Here is a 22136-nt window from a genome sequence, read left to right as displayed (position 1 = left end):
AACTTTTAGAGGTTTATCGGTGTTCAGGTGGAGGACCATTGGTGGTTTATACAGATAAGCAGACAAAATAAATTATCTATATGCATTTGTTCAGAACATCATTTAATGTGAACTATGAAGCTAGTTTTGGTTCACAGAAATGTATTTATCTTTCAGAGAAGCATCTATATCTGAAGTGTGATGTTGATGAATCAGATCAGGTAAAGCAGTTTAGCCCATGAACACCTCTAAAGATCTGCTCTGTCTGTGGTTTCACAAGCACAAACTCTGAGTACTAGTGTAAAAAAAAAAGAGAAATGTGATTATTTCATAATTGTACACTCTTAAAACATAAGTTGTTCCATGAACTTTGTTTGGATAACAATAAAGGCAATTTATAATTTAACAAATGATGCTTTTTTAGTCAGTAGTTCTGTTTTAAAAATGAAACCCTATGATTTTATGGGATAAAAGTAAATGTGTGCTTTTATATTATCTTTTAAGTAAACAGAATAATCTTTTTTTATGTTTAATATTTAATTTAGGAAATTATGCTGCTTAACCATAAGAGCATTTACCTTTATGAAATAGTAATTTTGTTTGTGTGTGAACACATAACAGATTATTTATCTTACTCTGAGGAATCTAGCTGTAGATGAAGTGTGATGTTGATGCATCTGCTCATTTAAACTGCTTCACTTCTGAAGGATGTGGATTTGTGGTTTCACAAACTTAGTAGCCGTTTGACCTAGTGAAAGCCTGATGGTGCACACCTGAAAAAAACTCATAAAATTGAACTAAAACCTGTGAATGTGAAGGCAGTGAACAGAGCAACACACAAATGGAAACATTAGTAATATATTATTGGTTATGGTTTTTTTGTATTAATTTTGAATAAGTTAATTAACAGTCATGTGCCTCAACAGTAAAGTCATAACATAACTATACCACTTTAGCATAGGTAACATGTATTCACTATTAACTATGACTTTTCCCTCAAGAAATCAGCATATCGAATCATGATTCAGATCTTCTGTCAAACCGCCAAACTGCTGAAATCACGTGACTTTGGCGATCCGAACCGCTGATTCGACACGCTGATTCATAACGCTCCGAAGCTTCCTGAAGCAGTGTTTTGAAATCGGCCATCACTATACAAGTCATTATTTTGCTTTTTTGGCGCACCAAAAATATTCTCGTGGCTTTATAATATTAATATTGAACCACTGTACTCACATGAACTGATTTAAATATGTTTTTAGTACATTAATGGATCTTGAGAGAGGAAATGTCATTCCTTTTGTCATTTGTGTTCCGAAGATTAACGCAGGTCTTACGGTGTGGAACGGTACGAGGGTGAGTAATAAATGACAGAATTTTTGTAGTAATCATTAATAAATGTTTTATTTCTTCATACAGTCATAAATTAACTCGTGATTATCTGTGCATTAGTTAAGAATGAATGAATTCATAGAGCCTTGTATTGTAAAGTGTTTCCAAAATTTCAAACAGCATGTTTTTATTTTTGAAATTGGGAATGTATGATTGTTTCTGCATTGCACTAAAATAGCTTTTAGTACTCACTTGTTGGTGGTTAGTTAGATAAGTTGGTTACCTAGATACTTCACCTAAATAACAAACCCTTTTAAAATTGTGGTAGTGATGTGATGCAAAAAGATTGTGTAAATGACAAAAATGACACTGAGATCACTGAATCTGGTCACTAATTCACGGCACTTTGTTCAGTGCCAAACACAATCCTGGTTTCTGGATGACACTGTCCAGTTCAGCTCACTTTCTGTTCCAGAGCTTTTCACATTAAACACAGTTTCACAGCAGAGATCTTTCTGATCACTTCTTGTCTCGACTTTAGTGACTGTCAGTGAAATGCAGAGCTGTATCTTAGTGTCAGGACTAAACACTCAGTTCAGATCAGAGGAAGTTCTCAACCACAGGAGGAGCTGATGATGATTAAAGGAGGAGCTGTAACTATATAATGAAGAGAAAGACTGACAGAAACAGAAAATGGCTGATCAGTGTGATCTGTGTCTGCTGGGACTGATCATTCTCTCTTCACTTCTCACAGGTAAAGAAATCTGGATTTTCTCTAAAGACATTTAGTGGAATTAGTCTGGAAAGAGTTGATTTGAACATGCTCAGTTTATTCTTGTTGTGTCGTGTTTCATACAGATCAAACTGTATTATTCCTGATACTGCCATCTGATGATGAACAATTATTGTCATATTTAAGAATGATTCAAACAGCTCTCTGAAAAAGAAAAAAATGTTTATTCTGGAAAGTGTGATGTTTGTGTTCAGTGAGGGAAAAAATACTGAATGATCTGCATCTTCTGCTTTTAATGTTGGTATGTTTTATATCTACATTTATTAATATATAAGAACGATCACTCAAATATACTGTGTTTCAGGTACCAGTGGAGTGAATGATGAACATGTGTTCATCAGTTCTGGTGAAAATGTCCGTCTGTCCTGTAATAATGCTCTTTCTGACTGCAACTCAACTTCATGGACCTACTATAACAGATTTAGAGGTTCAGCAGCAGTTAAACTGATTGAATTAGGGATAAAGAATAAAGACACAGAGAGACATGAGAGACTGAGTCTGGGGTCTGACTGCTCTCTGAACATCAAGAACATCACAGAAGTAGATTCTGGATCTTACTTCTGCAGACAATATGTGAATGGAGGAAAACAAGGAACTGATGCGAGTGTTTCTCTGCATGTTCTTCATGGTAAGTTTATGATTATGTATTTATTTACATAAAATCAATTACAGTGGTGTGAAAAAGTGCTTGCCCCCTTGTCACAGTCGGCTCAGTGCCGCGACAAATGAGGGAGGCAACGAGATCGAAAGTGAATCAAAAAATGTTTATTAACAAAACTGAATTTACAAATCACAATAATTAACATTGAAAGCACTGCTAAGGAAAAGTAAATAACTAAGTAAGTAACGGAAAATAATAAACCTTCTAACATACCAAACAGGCCTGCAAACCTAAAGCCCCAAACTAAACTAATACATAAAGCAAACAAATAATCACAACAAAGCAACCCAAAACTAACGAAAACAAGAGGTTAACTGAAGGGGGCAAATCAGAGAACCAAAACTCTTATGTTGTATTCTGCAGGTGTTTCACATGATGAATACCTCATAAGTCCCGCTCCACAAGCAAAACGGGCCAATAGGACCGTCACACCCTTCCTGATTTTTAATTTTTTTTTGCATGTTTGTCACACTTTAAAGCTGCAGTAGGTAACTTTTGTAAAAATGTATTTTTTACACATTTGTTAAACCTGTCATTATGTCCTGACAGTAGAATATGAGACAGATAATCTGTGAAAAAATCAAGCTCCTCTGGCTCCTCCCAGTGGTCCTATTGCCATTTGCAGAAATACACCGCTCCTGGTAAGAAACAACCAATCAGAGCCAGGAGGAGTGTCTTAGCAGTGTCAATCAAGCTCGTGTGCGCGCTGATCACACTCCTGTCATGCAGCACAGCCATAGTGCACAGCGCGTACAGGCGTTCAAATTCAAGATTACCGGTGTGCAGCAGCTTTGCTTATGGCGGACAAACAATCCAGTTTCGTCCGTATAATACCCCGTAAAGTGCGTATCATATGCACGCGAAAAACTCATTTTGGCGTATATATTCTACGAGATTACAAACTCGTACTATTGATATGCATTTTCGTGTGATCGGGCTTTATTATGTCACGATATGCAGTTTTAAGAGTTTTTCAGGCGAGAATGTGCTGGTTTAAAGCTCAAATTTGTGGTTAATTGATAAAGATTGCGCCTTTCTGAAAATTTGATCTGACGTTGTCGGAGTTGTGAGATCCAGGCGATCACCGGACGCTCAGCGCTCATGAGAGCAGCCTTACCTCGGCTAATCCTTCTGACGTTTGCCGCTGGCTCCATTTGGCTGAGGGCAACGTGACGTTTCATAAATTTATATATGGCTATTTAACTTTTGTATCATACTAAAGCGCTGATTTTGTACGCTTGACTGAATTGTTTGCTTTATTTCTTATTGTATATTTTTATACATTTTATAATGGCTATTATTGAACATTAAAACTGACATTTAACAAAAAGAGAAGGTTGTGTTTTATGTTAAAGCCTATTTCATTTCATTACAGTAAAGATAATCAGAGTATGCACAAATAGTATTACATTTAATATGTTTGAAATGTAAACGAAAAGAGGCAGGGTTGTTTAATATTTCGCTTTGTTATAAATATAAGCAGACATTGCAGATAATTAATCACTCGTTGCCTGAGGCTATTAATATGTTTTTGTTTGTTTCTTTAAATAAAACGAAAAGAGGCAGAGTGGTTTGATAACAAATTTTGTTTTATTCTTGGCTAAACTATACATACAGAGATAACCAGAGAAGCCAGCGCGAGCTGAGTGACGTTATCAAGTTACGCTGCTGTTCCATTTGCAGAATCACCGGACTTGTGTTCGTTCTCCGGAGTCGAACTTGCCAAGTCCTAACTACCAAGGACGCGAGTCCGAACTTAGTGAACTTTGTTTTGAGAAACGCCTAGTGTCAAAACTCTAGCCGCATAACATACAGATAAAATGTCACGCACTGTGCAAAGCAACTATTGAAACCTACTAATTCACTGGCTTGTCATGTTGCTGAAATAATGTACTAGCAAACCTTATTTAGCATTACATATCGATAGAATAATTACTTGCATACTGTAACGTTAGTTACCGTTATATTATCTTACTAGCTATTTATTACTTATAGAAATAGTGCATATACGTCATATATAGTTACATTACATGTATTGCAAAATACGTAATGTTTTTGAGGACCAAGTTTGTAGTCAAAGTATGGGCAGGCCATAGTCAGTGTAAATCATATTGTTGATGTTTCGTCCGTATCAGTGAATGCGCTATAACTGTTTATCCGCCGTCATCGGTCCTGCTTGCTTGCTTACTAGCCTGCGCGTTCACGGCAGGCTCCATTGTGATGGGGGAGGAGCTGTGGAGGGAGGGCTGTAGCGCAGCAGAGAGCAAGGGGGAGTGACCTGTGAGTTGTGCTTGTTCAAATTTTCAGGCTAAGTCAACGTTTTCTAAAAACTCCCTACTGCAGCTTTAATGTTTCAGATCATCAAACAAATTTAAACATGAATCAAAGATAACACAAGTAAACACAACATGCAGTTTTTAAATTAAGGTTTTTATTATGAAGGGGAAAAAAAATCCAAACCCACATGGCCCTGTGTGAAAAAGTGATTGACCCCTAAACCTAATAGCTGTTTGAGCCACCCTTAGCAGCAACAACTGCAATCAAGCGTTTGCGATAACTTGCAATGAGTCTATTACAGCGCTGTAGAGGGGTTTTGGCCCACTCGTCTTTGCAGAATTGTTGTAATTCAGCCACATTGGAGGGTTTTCGAGTATGAACCGCCTTTTTAAGGTCATGCCACAGCATCTCAATAGGATTGAGGTCAGGACTTTGACTAGGCCACTCCAAAGTCTTCATTTTGTTTTTCTTCAGCCATTCAGAGGTGGACTTGCTGGTGTGTTTTGAATCATTGTCCTGCTGCAGAACCCAAGTTTGCTTCAGCTTGAGGTCACGAACAGATGGTCAGACATTGTCCTTCAGGATTTTTTGGTAGACAGCAGAATTCATGGTTCCATTTATCACAGCACGTCTTCCAGGTCCTGAAGCAGCAAAAGAGCCCTAGACCATCACACTACCACCACCATATTTTACTGTTGGTATGATGTTGTTTTTCTGAAATGCTGCGTTACTTTTACGCCAGACGTAATGGGACACACACCTTCCAAAAAGTTCAACTTTTGTCTCGTCAGTCCACAGAGTATTTTCCCAAATGTCTTGGGGATCATCAAGATGTTTTCTGGCAAAACTGAGACGAGCCTTTATGTTCTTTTTGCTCAGCAGTGGTTTTCGTCTTGTTACTCTGCCATGCAGGCCATTTTTGCCCAGTCTCTTTCTTATGGTGGAGTCATGAACACTGACCTTAACTGAGGCAAGTGAGGCCTGCAGTTCTTTGGATGTTGATGTGGGGTCTTTTGTGACCTCTTGGATGAGTCGTTGCTGTGCTCTTGGGGTAATTTTGGTCAGCTGGCCACTCTTGAGAAGGTTCTCACTGTGGTTCATTGGAGTCCCAAAGCTTTAGAAATGGCTTTATAACCTTTTCCAGACGGATAGATCTCAATGACTTTCTTTCTCATTTGTTCCTGAATTTCTTTGGATCTCAACATGATGTGTAGCTTTTGAGGATCTTTTGGTCTACTTCACTTTGTCAGGCAGGTCCTATTTAAGTGATTTCTTGATTGTGAACAGGTGTGGCAGTAATCAGGCCTGGGTGTGGCTAGAGAAACTGAACTCAGGTGTGATAAACCACAGTTAAGTTATGTTTTAACAGCGAGGGTCAAGCACTTTTTCACACAGGGCTATGTGGGTTTGGATTTTGTTTTCCCTTCATAATAAAAACCTTCATTTAAAAACTATATGTTGTGTTTACTTGTGTTATCTTTGATTCATATTTAAATTTGTTTGATGATCTGAAACATTAAAGTGTACAGAGCCCGGCACGTCACCTATAGGAGAAAAAAAAAACAATCTGTGCCGACAGTTTTGCAATCCGTTCCCTCAGTTTATAAACAGTGCTCACAAATTCTTAAACTGTTCCCTCAGTTTCCCTCAAATCTTGCCCAAGGATTAATAAACAGTACCGACAAATTCAAATCCGTGTGCACGCTTTCACAATCCATTCCACAGGCTTGTAAAAACTGTACTCACTGATTTTTTTTTTTTTTTAAATAAAGCATTCATTAATTATTTTATGATAAACATACTGTCTTAAGTGCACTCATTTATAGTCATAAATTAAAAATAATTTATAAATAAATAGGCTACATTTAAAAAGTAAATACAATAAATAATAATTGTTGTTGTAGTTATTATTATTATGTACCTATTGTTGCATTTAGAAGAAGAAAAGAGGAACAAAGAAATGAAAGAGTCAGTCATAATACACAATGCCAGGTTTATTAGGCAATAATAATTGCCTAAAAAAGTGCTAAGATTATCACAAATAAAAGATTTTGACGCACATAATTCTTATTAAATCTTGTATTCCGCTACTCGTTGATAGAGAATCACTGCAGTTAATATAATTTGATGAATAATACACAATAAAACAAAGATTCATTAACACTTGCCTGGCCCAGGTGAAAAAAATAGTAATTCATTGTAAATACTATAGTGTTTTTGAACCATATATAGTAAAGTACCTGAATTAATTTATTGTGGTAATTCTATAGTTGCTGTGATAATATAACAACTAGTAATATAAACAAATTACTTTACCCAATATTGTACTAAGTTTTCTACAACTTTAGGGTATATTATTCTACAATATACATTACAGTTTACTGTAGTAAAAACTAAAGTATACTACAGTATTTATTACAGTTTACTATAGTTAATACTACATTATGCTGTAGCATTCATTAACAAAGTATTGCAAATACTATAACATATACAGTATACTACAATTTACTATAGTATGGTTCAAAAACACTATCATATTTACTATAATATTTTTTCACCTGAGGGAGTTTGCTGTTCTTCTTCTATAATGAATCTGTGAGTACAGTTTTTGCAAACCCCTGGGAAAGGATTGTGAAAGCATGTGCACAGATTATGAATTTGTGGGAACGGATTTAAAAACTGAGGGTACAGTTTGCAAAATCTGAGCGCACGGATTTGAAATTTGTGGGTACGGTTTATTAATCCGTGGGCACGATTTGTTAAACTGAGGAAACAGTTTAAAAATTTGTGAGCACGGTTTACATGGTTAAATTTCTTTTAAAAAATAATTTTTGCATTGAATTTATCTTTTGGTTTTTGGAGTAAAAATATTTCTTGGCATTATTTGTGAGATTCGCTCATCTGTTTTGTTTGAGAGAGGGTGGGGAAGAGGAGGGTCATTCTGGACTCTGTCTTTAATAAATAAACAATAAAGAAGCCAGAGCTTTTCAATCCCTTTTATATCTCCCATGACATTCTGATGGATTACAGCCATCTGCAGCAGAATGTGTTTGTGAGCGCACAGATTTGAAATTTGTGGGTACTGTTTATTATTCCGTGGGTAAACTGAGGGAACGGATTGCAAAACCGTCGACATGGATTGTTTTTTTTTGTTTTTTTTCTCCTGTGTGACGTACCGGGCTCTAAAAGTGTAAATACTAAAAAATTAAAAATCAGCACTTTTTCACACCACTGTATTTGTCTTTAATCTTACATGATTATTGAAGCATCTGTGTTTTGTGTTTTGTGTTAAATTTCAGTTTCTCGATCATCATCATCATCCTCACAGACTGAGATCAGTCCAGGTCGCTCTGTGACTCTCTCCTGTCAGTTGTATTCATATTCTGGATTCTCCTGTGATGTTTGGGTTCGTTCTGAGGGACTTCAGCTGTTGTGGGTGAATCAGACTGGTGTTGATCTGAAGACAGACTCCAGATATCAGATATTATTCTCATCAGATCACTGTAACATCACTCTGACTACAACACTCCTGAATGAAGATGACAACAGAGAGTGGAGATGTCAGCTTACTCTCAAAAATCAACTCAAGACCTCAGTCAGATACACGCTCAAGTATTCAGGTGAGAAAATGACTTGTGTTATGTCTGTAACTTTTGTTCCTTGAGAAGGGAACAGGACAGTGAATTGACAGTTTGGGGAACACCCTCAGCGTGCAAGTATCTGAAACATGTGAAACTAGACCAATCCTGGTCAGCTTCTAAAAGGTTGAAAAGGTATACGAAGGCATAGTAAAGGGATGCAGCATCTCAATCTCTTCTCAGGGAATAAGGGATACAGTCGTAACCCAAGACGTTCCCTTTTTAGGGAACTCATGCTGCATCATCATGATAACATTTTGGGCAATGCAGTGCCCAAGGTGCCATGCCAAGTGCTGTCTGTCCTAGTGTGAAACTGTCCAGGCACAGCTTAGGATGCAGACTATAAAATCTCATGAAAGTATGCAGGGTAGCCCGCCGCATCACATAAGTCTTGCAAGAAGATCCCCAAGAGCAGAGCTTTAGAAGACACCATGCTTCTAGTTGAATAAGCTCTTATGGCTAGAGGTGAGGGCACACTGTACACCTGGCCGGCCAAAGAAATTGCCTCGACAATCCAGTTGCTGTTTGCTTGGAGGCCGGGGATCCCGAGGATCTGATTTCCTCCAGCGAGAAGATCTTTGAACATAAAACTGAACAGGGCAGAGTAAATGAAGTCCCTCCCCTTCTGCCAATACATGCTGTAGAGTATGAAAGTCATGAAGAATGGTAGATCTAGGCACATTAGAGGGTATGTAGCCAGATATAGGGTGGAAGATAGCCTTCACCCTCCCAGGAGCAAATTCCAAGCAGGGAGGGGAAATAAACAGAGCTTGAAGGTCCTTGATTTATTGTAAAACGTTTTTTCAGTTGGGCAGAACAATGTTACTTATTCAGATGACATTTTCTGGTAAAATTTCTTATTTTGAACATATATAAAAGATGTAGAATCTGATATGACTATGTATGTACAGTGAAGATCCACACTGGTGCATTGACTGACAGCACCAACACATAGCTGCAGCTGCACCTCAAAACATTAGATTCATCCGTGCTGAGGAGCCGTGCCAAAGCACAACCCACGTAAAGGTAATTCTGCAAATTAGTGCAACTGCAGGTTTCAAACAGAGATGGTGACAAAGTCAAGTCAAGTCATCTTCATTTATATATCGCTTTTCACAATACATATTGTTTCAAAGCAGCTTCACAGTGACAACAGGAAAATTATTATCGAGCTAAAGTTGGTTTTTGATTGAATCACTTCCTTTGTAAAAACTTTAGGGGTCGCTCAAATGACACCTTTCCCACTGAAAACTGAATACCTTTAATGCATTCTTGTCGTTCATTTACATGTTTAGTCTATAGGTTTGTATGTTTGAGTGTGTATTTGTGCAGAAGCTTGGTCTTTTTTAAAAAAAAAAAAAAAAAAAAATAAGTGATATTTGCCAAATTACTTGACTGGTCCGCATAATACAGAAAAATTAGTTGTGTCCGCGTATCTATGCGAACTGGAATAATTTTGATAACGTTTTATCTCTACATAGGGAAAGGAAAGGGAAGGAGTTCTGAGATCACATTAGACGTGAAGGACTATAATGCTTTAAAAGCTTGCTCAGGTACTGGGGAGTTAAACCATTTAGTGCTTTGTAAGGAACCCCCCACTGGCCCTAAAATGGAATCCGACAGCCTGGGCGAAAGTTAACGCGTGTATGTCTCTTCAGCTCCCCTGTGAAGTTCACTTAATTTCACTCATTTAATATGACTCCAATTTCAAATGATTATTACTCTTAGGTTGTGTTTCCAATTAGAAATTAATCATTATTATGTATTAATTTAGATAATTGATGATTCTGGGTATCCCATATTTCAATTATTTGTTCATCAAGGACCCGATGCCGCACAGAGATACTCACCCCGGGATTTGCGGTAAACTCATGGACATAAACTCGCCAGTCTGATCTTCGTCTTAGAGTGTAATTAGTTGGCTAATACCTTTAACTGCTCACTCAAACAAAAGTGTATTTAATTTAGCCACTTCCATACAACTTGCTATTCCTTTAAGATATTCTCTCCAGATGAGTTTGCTTTATTGCAGGATGCTTGATCTCAGTTTTTGTCTAGCAGGAAAATCAAGTCTTACAAGTGCTTTGTAAGTAATTAGCAATTTTAAAATCTATACGATGTTTAACAGGAAGCCAATGAAGTGATGACAGAACTGGGCTAATATGGTCGTACTTCCTAGTTCTAGTAAGAACTCTAGCTGCTGCATTTTGTACGAGCTGTAGTTTATTTATCAAGCGTAAGGAACAACCACCCAGTAGAGCGTTACAGTAATCTAGCCTTGAGGTCATGAACGCATGGACTAACTGTTCTCATCCACGCCTGGCCACGTCCAAATGAGCCGCTTTAAGGCGGTCAATGGAGAGTCGCTCCGGTTTACCACCCCTGTCCACCACAAAGTGTTTGTCCCCTGTCTCCAGAACCCAGAATGGGCCCTCGTAGGGCGGGCGTAGCGGTCCCCTGTGGGCAATGTGGCAAATGAAGACATAGTCGGCTGTTTGAAGTCCAGCGGGGATGTGCGATTGAGGTAGGCCGTGACAGGAAGTAGGGACAGGTGCAAAAAGCCTTGCATTATCCAGTAGAGTAGACCGGTGGAGAGTAGCAGACCAGGGAATCGTGGTGCTAGGGACAAAATCCCCTGGTACTCACAGCGGCTGTCCATAAACAAACTCCGCGGACGAGGACTGAAGGTCCTGATACCCAGCATCACCCACAGGAGCTTGTCGACCCAGTTGCTGTCTTTGAGGCTGGCATGCAGGGCAGCCTTCATCGATCTATGAAAACGTTCACAGAGTCCATTACCCTGCGGGTGATATGCAGTTGTGCGGTGGAGTCTCATTCCGAGGCTCTGTGCGACAGCGTCCCAAAGCTCGGACGTGAACTGCGTGCCTCGGTCAGAGGAAATGTCCGAAGGGGTGCCGAAGTGGGCAATCCAGGTGCCAATAAATGTGACTGATGCCACCGATGTCAGTGGCACAGCCTGGCCAGTGGGTGGTCCTGTCAACCATGGTTAACAGATATGTAAAACCTTGAGAGGAGGGCAGAGGACCAACCAGGTCCACGTTTACGTGGTCAAAACGCCTCTTAGGAACCGGGAACGGTTCTAACAGGGCTTTAGTGTGGCGGTGAACTTTGGCCCGTTGGCACTCAACACAGGTGTTAGCCCAGTCCCTAACGTCCTTCTTGAGGTCGTGCCACACAAACTTTGCTGAAACAAGCCTCTGTGAAGCTTTTGCACCTGGGTGGGAGAGACTATGGATGGCATCAAAAACTTGACGCCTCCACCCCGAGGGAACAATAAGCCGAGGACTACCTGTGGAGATGTCACACAGGAGCGTTGTGCCAGCATTGCCAAAAACCATGTCCTCGATCTGCAGCCCTGTAGTCGAGGTTTTCAGATGTTGCACATCTGAGTCTGTTGTCTGAGTCGCGGCCATGCGGTTGTAATCCAAACCAAGATGGACTGCCCCTGCCACAGCCCGTGATAGGCAATCCACCACGTGGTTGCTCTTACCGGCAACGTGCTGCAAGTCTGTGGTGAACTCTGAAATGGAAGACAGATGCCGTTGCTGGCGGGCGGACCATGGCTCAGCCACCTTGGCCATGGCAAAAGTCAGCGGCTTGTGGTCCACAAAAACAGTGAAGTGTCGGCCTTCCAGCAGAGAATGAAAGTGTCTAATGGCGAGGTAGAGACCCAGCAGCTCCCGGTCGAAAGTGCTGTACTTCCGCTCACAAGGGCGCAGCTGATGGCTAAAGAAAGCCAGTGGCTGCAAGGTCCCACCTACCCACTGCTCGTAAACAGCACCGACAGCATAATCAGAGGCATCTGAGGTGATGGCGATGGGGGCTGTAGGAGAAGGATGTGCCAGCATGGTGGCGTTCGCTAATGCTGCATTAGTGGCATCAAAAGCCTTGACTCTGCTCTCAGTCCAGTCCACAGCATGTTTGGGTTTACCTTTCAAGGCCCCGTGCAAGGGCCCCATGAGCTGAGCGGCTCGAGGGATGAAGCAGTGATAAAAATTCACCATGCTGAGGAACTCCTGCAGAGATTTGACAGTGAGTGGGCTTGGGAACTGGATGACTGCCTGCACCTTTGATAAGAGAGGAACTGCCCTATCCTTAGTGACTCTGTGTCATAGGAAGTTGATGGTGGAGAGACCGAGCTGGCACTTGGTGGAGTTGACAATTAGTCCATGGTGGCTAAGCCGCTCAAAAAGGGTTCGGAGGTGCGTCAGGTGCTGAGACTTGGACGTGCTCGCTACCAGGATGTCATCCAAGTACACAAAAAGGAAAGGCAGCTCCCACAAAACAGAGTCCATGAGGCGCTGGAAAGATTGGGCGGCATTTTTAAGGCTGAACGGCATGCGCAGGAACTCAAACAGACCAAACACCGTGGTCACTGCTGTTTTGGGAATGTCCAGTGGGTGTACTGGCACCTGATGATATCCCCGGACGAGGTCCACTTTGGAAAAAAATCACCTTGCCAGCCAGGTGTGCTGAAAAATCCTGTATGTTCGGGACTGGGTATCGGTCAGGTGCCGTCGCCTCATTAAGCCGCCGGTAGTCACCACACTGGCGCCAGTCGCCGCCAGGTTTGGGGACGATGTGGAGGGGTGATGCCCACGGGCTGTCGGATCGGCGTACTATGCCCAGGCATTCCATGTTTGCAAACTCAGCCTTTGCAACGGCAAGCTTGGTCGGGTCAAGGCGCCAAGCACGGGCGTAGACAGGTGGACCAGTAGTAGTGAGATGGTGCTCTACACCATGTTTTACAGTAGATGCAGAGAAAGTGGGCTGAGGGCTGGGAAACTGGCCAGTAGACATTGGAAATCATCGGAAGCTGAGAGCATGCTAGACAATCGTATGGAGTCTGCCTCACTGAGCGTGCACGTATAAGAACAAAACGTGACAGCATCAATCAGACAGCGGTTCTTTACATCCACCAACAGTCCATGTGCACACAAAAAATCAGCGCCAAAGAGGGGAACGGCAACCTTTGCAGTAACAAAGTCCCAACCGAAATGCTGTCCTCCGAAACACAATTTGACATACCTCATTCCATATGTGCGGATGGGGCTACTGTTGGCAGCTTCCATAGGGGGGCCGTGGCTGTCAGTTACCATGTCCAAACGGGATGCAGGCAGGATGCTCCTTTGTGCTCCCGTGTCGCACCGAAAACGGATGAAAAGCAGCCTGCCAACATGGCCGACACTCATGGCCACTACTGAGCGCCGGCCCTGGCATTTCCCGAAACACTGAAACTGCATGGTGGATGGCATTTGTTAGCCTTGGTTCCAAACTTTGCATGATAGAAACACAATCCTGAGGGCTGTTGGCTGCCAGAAGACTACTGCCGACGAGAAGTGGTGCGCAGCAATGAGTGTGGAGTCGTCCCCCGTCACCAAAGAGATGTGCATGGGAAAAAGTGCAGCCGCACAATGTCCCTGACCCGCCAGGAAAAATTTATCAGCCTCTTCATCTAGTCTACAACAGTCAGTGATTGTGGTATTGGCTAATGCAGCTCTCACTTGGGAAGGCAGCTGATGCAGGAAAAGCTGGATGAAAAGAAAATCAGGTCTGTGTTCGCCCAAAAGATCCAGCATATGGTCCATGAGCTCAGACGGTTTGCTGTCACCCAGTCCTTGAAGTGAGAAAAGCCTGCTGGCTCTCTTAGCGTCCGACAGTTCAAACGTTTTCAACAGGTGGGCTTTAAGTGCTGTATACTTCTCATTTCCGGGAGGATTTGTAAGAAGGCTCACCACTCTGGATGCTGTTGAATTTTCTGCCGTGAAGTTAAACCGTTCTCTTTGCTTTACCGTTCCATTCCGTTCTGAGCCGGCCGGTACAGATATGGTTTAATTTTCCACTGTGGGCTATAACAGAGCTCTTCAGTCGTTGCCTTAGTAACGCAATAGTTTTTAAAATTGATCACCCGAGTGGTTCAGCGTATTTAAAGATATGGCGGGCCGCCAGTTGCCCATCCCTGATGTATATAAATGAACAAACTTGACACTCCACAAAGCTGATACTTTAGCTGATGACTTTGTTTTAATACATAAAGTGATGTATAAAGAGAAATCGTGGGATCAAACTCCTGTTGTTCCATCAGTTTTATCCTCTCGAAAGTCATCAAACAATACAACTTTCTTCTGATGACAGTGTTTGCATTTATTGTAAAGTTCCTGGTCATTTGATTGAAAAATTGTCTTGTTCTTTAAAAAAAAAAAAAAAGTCTATTAAATGCCGCTTCATTTGAAAGCAGGTGATGGCGTTTTAGCGGCAATCAGGGAACCGGCTTTACTGACGAAATGCGCGTGACAAAAGCATTCGATATATCGCCCAGCCCTAGTGTGATGGAACATCATAGGCAGGTGACGTCATGACCAGGAAACTATAAAGCACACCTGAATCAAACAGTGTCTTCTGTGTCTTCAGTAAGCTCTCTCTGTGAAAGTGTGCGTCTTATTTGTGACAGTGTGTTACTCCCTGCCCTCGTTACATTACAGGTGGGGATACAAACAAGTTTGTGTTGTTTGTTTGGGAGAGGAGCATGCCCAGGCAGCCCTCGAGGGGGCTGGCTGCAAGCATTGTGAACAGCTGTCTCTCAAGACGCTACGCTCCCTGGATCTTGCAGAGGAGTTAGATCTCTACCTTTACCTGCAGGACCCAGCGCTTCATTTCAGGAGGCGTAAGCATACTCTGTGGTTTCTTCCACCTGGTGAAGCACCAGTACTGCAACATTCTAGTTCTGAGGAATCAGGCATTGCTAGTATCGATGAACTCGCCACCTCACACACAAGCTTATGAGGAGCTGGTTGAGGTTGTGACTCCACCACAATTATCTAATTACAGCAATACATTAGAGCTGAAAAGGCATGGTTATAGGGAGATGCCTCAGGTGGAAGAGACGCTTGCGAGCTATCTATTGCGAGTCTGCATCTTCTCTAAAAGACCAAAAGTTATCCACTAAGACACTTCAAAAGAATCTTGATGAGGATGGGGAAGTCAGTTGCGAGGCTTTTGTTGAGCTTCGTAAAGCAACCGATTTATCTCTCCGGGCTACCAAGGAGACCGCCAAGTCAATCGGGTGGTCTATGGCAGCCCTAGTAGCCATGGAGAGGCATTTATGGCACAACTTTGCTGATATGAAAGACCGTGATAGATCTTTTCTTTTGGATGCCTCTCTCACACCTCCTGGCTGCTTCAGCGACTCTGTTAACACAGTTGTCGAGAGGTTTCAGGAAGCCAAGTAACAGACAGCGGCATTACAAAAGTTCCTTCCCGGCCACTCTCAGGTCCCAGCTGAGTATGAGCTCCTCACACAGGCCGCAACAGAAAGCGAGTGTTGCATCCCGTGCTTGTTTTGGAGAGGAGCATGCCCAGGCAGCCCTCGAGATTCACATGTGCTTCAGATGCTTGTGTTCCCAAAAGTGTAGTCATGACAATGCAGTGCAAGTTCCCTCTAACTATTGCTAGTCTAAATCATGATGTTAATGTCCTACAGATGAAGCATCTGAACATTCATCTTCTGCAGTGGATTCAACAACACTGATTCCAGTCAGCAGCTCAAACTCTGAGAAGAAATCAAGCCAAACTACAGCAGCAGCTCCTACACAAGGTTCATGATCACATGATCACTACCACACATCATCAGTCTCTCACTTTAGCGGTTCACACCAGCTCTTACAGGACATACTCATTTCTGGAATCAGTATCTAAATGAACTGAATCTTCATCTGATCACAAGCTTTGACTCGAGACATGTTTCATTTGTAATCCACATCACATTCTCATTTCACATTCTCTCACACATCACCAACAATCCAGAAACATGAAAACTAATGTCATGTGAAAAGTAACTCTATTAATGTCAAAGAGGCATCATTTTCATTGAGACAGTCCTAAAAAATTATATAGAGAAAATGACCTCAGAAGATGTCAGTATATTGCTGTGTTTCAGTGTTCATGCTGTTGCTCGATCAGTTGTTCTGTACAGTGCAATTGACAGTTTTTGTTGGTGGAAACTTTAATATAATAAACACTTTTTAGCTACAGATCCATGAATTGACAACAGTAGGACGATCACAGCTGTGATAAAGTTACTGAAATTCCAAAAGTCCTCATCACAAATTTTCAAGTATCAGTTTTTAAATGAGGATTATTATGATATTAAATGTGTCAATTAATTTTATTTGTAATTATTTTTATATATTTATTTAAACACAGTAATTCTGAATGTGTCTCTCTATAGTCTCTCTCTCTGTGATTGTGATTGTTGTCGCTTCATTCGCTGTTCTCCTTCCTGCTCTTATTCTCTGGATGATTCGCAGAAAAAGAGACGGTGAGTTTTTACAGTTTCTCATATTTATAACAGACAAAAAGTCCAAAACATCTGATAAAATAAATATGTAATTTAGACAGTATTGCTGTAATTCTACAGCACTAAAATTCCTCCAAATATTATGTGTTTGAAACTGTATTGTGTATTTGGTTTGTGTTTGATCATCAATATTTTCTTGACGTTATGTTTCAGATAACAGAAGAGGAACTGATGACTCTGAGGTGAGTATTATAGGTCGATCCATGAGTTATTAGAGTTTATAAGCTCTGATCCTGAAATGTCAGACTCATATTCATTGGTTCCATCATTTTTATTCTTGTCTGTGACTTCAGAAACAGTACAAATACACTAACTGGTCCATTATATAATCTTTTCAATCATTTCTGAATATTTGTGTATATTTGACCCTGAGCAGACAGATGATCATGTGACTTATTCTGAGGTCACTGCGTACAGTAAAAACCAAGACCATAAGAACAAGGTGAGAAACACTTCCTTGATGTTGTCCAGCTTCTCTCAACATGATAGTTCGTGTTTTCTTCTGAATTTGTGTCATGAATTGAGCTCAAACATCATGCTGTAATAATTGTGTGTTGAAACAATAACTGTGATGTTCATTCAGGTTCGCTGTGATGATAAAGTGACTTCTGCTTCCATCAGAGGAGCAAAAGCTGGATCTCAGGAAAACTGCAGTGAACTTTATGCCTCTGTGAACAAGAACCATCACAAATCAGTCAAATAATGACACAAAAACCACATGAGCAGAAGAATATGAATCTAATAGAACTGAGTCCTAATGGTGTCATTCAGTGCCATTATAAATACTTTCAATGTCTTTTACATGTTCACAAACAAACCCAAGTGATGCTCTGATTTATTTGTAGTTATTGCTTATTTTTCTCAGTTCAGCATGTTTTTTGTATAGTTTCTGTCTGCTTGTTGATCAGTTAATGCTAATGTCTTTATTATTCATTCAGAGCTGCAGGTTTGGACAAAGTCTAGAAAATGACGACACTTTTACTCTCTTACATCATTCTCATTAAATCATGTATTTTCTCCAGCAGTTAATTAACTGTCAGCTTGCACTAATTATGAGAACAGACAAAGCTATTTTATGTATTTTTGATGCATTTGATGTATATTTGATGTAAGCGTTCATCACAATATGATATTTTGTCAATAATAAAATAGTCAATGTCAAACATGTTTTTATGGTGAAATATATTTTCCATCATTACACATATTTTCTTGAGCAGACTCTGTAGACGAGACACAGAAACCTCTGTTCACACTTCCAAAAATAAACCATGGTTAATATAAAAAACATGCTCACAAATCAACCAGGGGTTTGCTACACTAACCATAGTTTAACCATGGTATTTTTTTAATAAAAAAACAACAACATGGTTATTACACTTTTACTATCATAAACCATGTTTAATTTTCATAAGGGACTGGTCCTCAACCAGGGGTCCGGGGAAACTCAGAACGTCAGTGGAGAAAGACATATAGTTCATCATAACATCGTAATATATATCATACACCCGCCATATTGATAAATCTACATGATTTTTCATGTCTTTTCATTTTCATATCTTCTCTCGAGACTCCTCTGCTAGTTCGCTGTTAATGATATGCTAAAGCCCGCCCACACGTTGACATGATTGGTTACAAGATAGTTTGTGATGTCAGAAACACCAGGAATTTCAACATTAAAAACTTGATTTTCACCACAGGAGGACTTTAAATATGCAAATGAAAGTATGGCTTTCTCCATGTCTAAACAGTGTGGTCAAACTAACACACTTTTTCTTTTGTCCTCGTTGAGTTTTAGTGTTTTCAGAACTGTTTGCGTGATCTTTAGTCTAGTTTCACAGTTTAGATATGCTTTCTGTGGTTTTTTCAGAGGTGTGATCTCACTGTTGAGGTCTGGAAACATGTCACTGCTGAGTGTGAGAGCTCAGTTAGTTTGACCACACAGATTATTAAAGAAACACGCTTAAAGAAAGAAAAGGAAATGAGATCTGAGATCACCCAACTCAGTTTAGACTGATGGGTGTGAATTTTCACACTTTTGGGGAGCGTTTACACAACACCATTTTCAACTTGTGCACAATGTTTTGATCATTCATTTACATGAAAATTTAAAGGTCCAAGTTTTGGAAAAGAATATCTTTATTTTCTCCCTGTAAACAACAAAACCAAACATGAATTTGTGTAAACGGTGACATCATGAACATACATATGATGTTTTCAGTTTATATGTGTAGTGTTTCTTTACAAAGTAACATTGCCAACACTTCTCTCACAGCATAATGCAGTCTTTTGTGCTCGATAACGCACAGAAGAAGTTCGCTGAAGTGTTTGTGAGGTGTTTATTTTTCTCATGCTTCAGCAGCTGACGAGAGCGTTTTGCTGATTGAGGATACGTCGTATCTTGCGTCCTCATGATCAGCAGACAGTGCTCTATATAATTTTCGAGTGATATGTGGGTTTGTGTTCAAGCATTTGAAATCTAATCATGCACATTACTTGTGTGTTGTTTGTTTGGGCGAGGAGCGCACGTTCATCTCTTGAGAGGGCTGTTTACTTGCACTGTCAGCATTTCCCATAGGCAACCCCAGTCTGTGTTATCAATCTGCTGCTGGTTGTGTGAGATTAGAGATATGTTGATGCCCCCATCAGATGAGATGTTTGCGAGCTATCTTGTGGCTGGAGAGGCATTGACGTTGAAAGCTTTGGATCTGCCCATATATGACAGGACATACATGGCAGCAGATTATGCTCTATGCTCTGTGCTCCCCCACTCTAAATCAAGCACTTTTAGAAAACTACAGACCAGTATCCCTTTTTCCTTTCATTGCTAAGGCACTTGAGAGAGTTGTGTTCAACCAACTGTCTACTTATCTCACACAGCACAACCTCCTCGACAACCACCAGTCTGGCTTCAAGAGTGGCCACTCAACTGAGACTGCCTTGCTCTCAGTCACTGAAGCCCTGCGACTGGCATGAGCGACTTCAAAATCATCAGTACTCCTCTTGCTGGATCTGTCTGCTGCCTTTGACACAGTGAACCACCAGATCCTCCTGTCAACACTCATGTCAAAGGGCATCTCGGGAACCGCACTCCAGTGGTTCGAGTCTTACCTCTCAGGTAGGTCCTTCAGGGTATCTTGGAGAGGTGAGGTGTCCAAGTCATATCATCTTGCTACTGGGGTACCTCAGGGCTCAGTGCTTGGACCACTTCTCTTCTCCATCTACATGTCATCACTAGGATCTGTCATTCAGGATCATGGTTTTTCCTATCACTGTTACGCTGATGACACACAACTCTACCTCTCATTCCAACCAGATGATCCAACGGTTGCTGGTCTCATCGCAGCCTGCCTGACAGCCATTTCTGCCTTGATGAAGGACCACCACCTTCAACTCAGTCTTGCAAAAATGGAACTGCTTGTGGTCTGTGCAAACCCAACACTTCATCATAACCTTTCAATTCAACTTGGGTCGTCAACCATTACTCCTTCCAGGACAGCTAGGAACCTTGGACTGGTGATGGATGATTCTTTAAGCTTCACAGATTATGTTGCGACAATGGCCTGGTCCTGCAGATTTGCCTTGTACAACATCAGGAAGATTAGACCCTTCCGGAACATTCCACACACATTCTTGTCCAAGCTCTTGTTCTATCCAGACTGGACTACTGTAATGCTCTCTTGGCTGGCCTTCCAGCATGCACTGTCAAGCCTCTACAACTGATCCAGAATGCTGCAGCAAGACTGGTCTTCAACGAGCCGAAGAGAGCGCACGTCACTCCTCTCTTCATCAGTCTGCATTGGCTGCCAATAGCTGCTCGCATCCAATTCAAGGCTCTGATGTTTGCCTACAGAACGACCGCTGGCTCTGAAGCACTATACCTAAACTCACTATTTCAGACTTATGCACTCTACAGAAGCTTGCGTTCTGCAAGTGAACAGCGCCTTGTGGTGCCATCCCAAAGGGGCACAAAATCACTCTCACAGAAAAAAAAATCTGACGTGGAAGCACTGACCTGGCACCGCATATGCCTCTGGCCACTTTGTAAAATTGCGACCAGGAAAAAACGGTTGCCTTGACTAGGTACTGCTGCAACGCCGCATGAGAGCGTTGGCTGGGTCCCTTCTGTGCCATGCAAACATTGCAGCAGTGAACGTGCAGCTCTGCATCCTGCCGACATCCAGGCCAGTAGAACTGCTGCCGCACTTTCTTGGAGTTTCTCCAGCTGCCCTACACTGTAAAAAATGACCGTGATTTTAACAGTAAAAGACTGTAAAAATGCTGCGGTGAAAAACTGTCAATTGGTTTACAGAAAGTTTCCGTACTATATATGGTGAATAACTGTAATAGATGTAACGGTACAATTAATGTAATTTTACGGTAAAATACCGTTAAATTCACCGTTTTTGGAAGTGAAAAATAACAATTAATTGTAAAATTTACAGTGAAAAACCGTAAATTGACATTCCCATAATTCCCTGCGTGACACTTCACATTTGATATATTTTCGTTGAAATAACTCTGTTTCTTCTTAGTTTTTCTAATTTTTTTTCTAATCAGTTATGTACATTAGGGTTTTATGTTACATCTAATGTTGTTAAATTAATGTTTATTGCATTTTTAAAATGTCATGCATGTTACCATGATGGTGTTTAGTGTGTGTGTGAATGACACTGTGTGCACCTTCTATATGTTAGTGTTGTCCTTCTCAGCTTGTGGAAAAGCTTTTTGTGATGAACTTTGATTCATCATGTGACTCTCATCACCACTGTGTTTGGTGACTGTCAGTGTATTATAAAGATACAAAACAGATATTAGTACTTCATTAGGTTGGTAAATTAACATTATATCAGTTAATGAAATACGTTATTTTACCGTAAATTTAACAAATTTTTTTTTTTTACGTTGCTACTGTATTTTTTACGGTAAAGTTCTGGCAACCACAGCTGCCGTTTTTTTACCGTAAATTTTACTGGGATTTTTTTTTACAGTGTATGAACCCAATGGAGGACCTCCAGCCGCAAGTGTAAGGGAACCAGGAGTTGCAGATGGTCGATTCCCCTGCCAGGGGCCTGTCACCAC

General features: G+C 40.9%; 1 protein-coding gene across 1 annotated transcript; it reads left to right on the top strand.

The window, feature by feature from the left end:
• The first annotated feature begins 2004 nt into the window (after positions 1–2004).
• LOC137016976 (uncharacterized) lies at positions 2005–18069 on the top strand. The gene is made up of 8 exons (XM_067380837.1): positions 2005–2065; positions 2409–2732; positions 8342–8662; positions 16182–16295; positions 16929–17018; positions 17211–17239; positions 17434–17499; positions 17641–18069. Exons 1-8 carry the CDS (start codon positions 2005–2007, stop codon positions 17758–17760), a joined length of 1125 nt encoding a protein of 374 aa, XP_067236938.1. The 3' UTR covers positions 17761–18069.
• The last annotated feature ends 4067 nt before the right edge of the window (positions 18070–22136 follow it).

The sequence above is a fragment of the Chanodichthys erythropterus genome, chromosome 3 (genome assembly GCF_024489055.1).
Source record: "Chanodichthys erythropterus isolate Z2021 chromosome 3, ASM2448905v1, whole genome shotgun sequence".
NCBI classification, from domain to species: Eukaryota; Metazoa; Chordata; class Actinopteri; order Cypriniformes; family Xenocyprididae; genus Chanodichthys; species Chanodichthys erythropterus.
The sequence above is the reverse complement of the archived record's forward strand: the minus strand, read 5'-3'. Positions and strand labels throughout refer to the sequence as shown.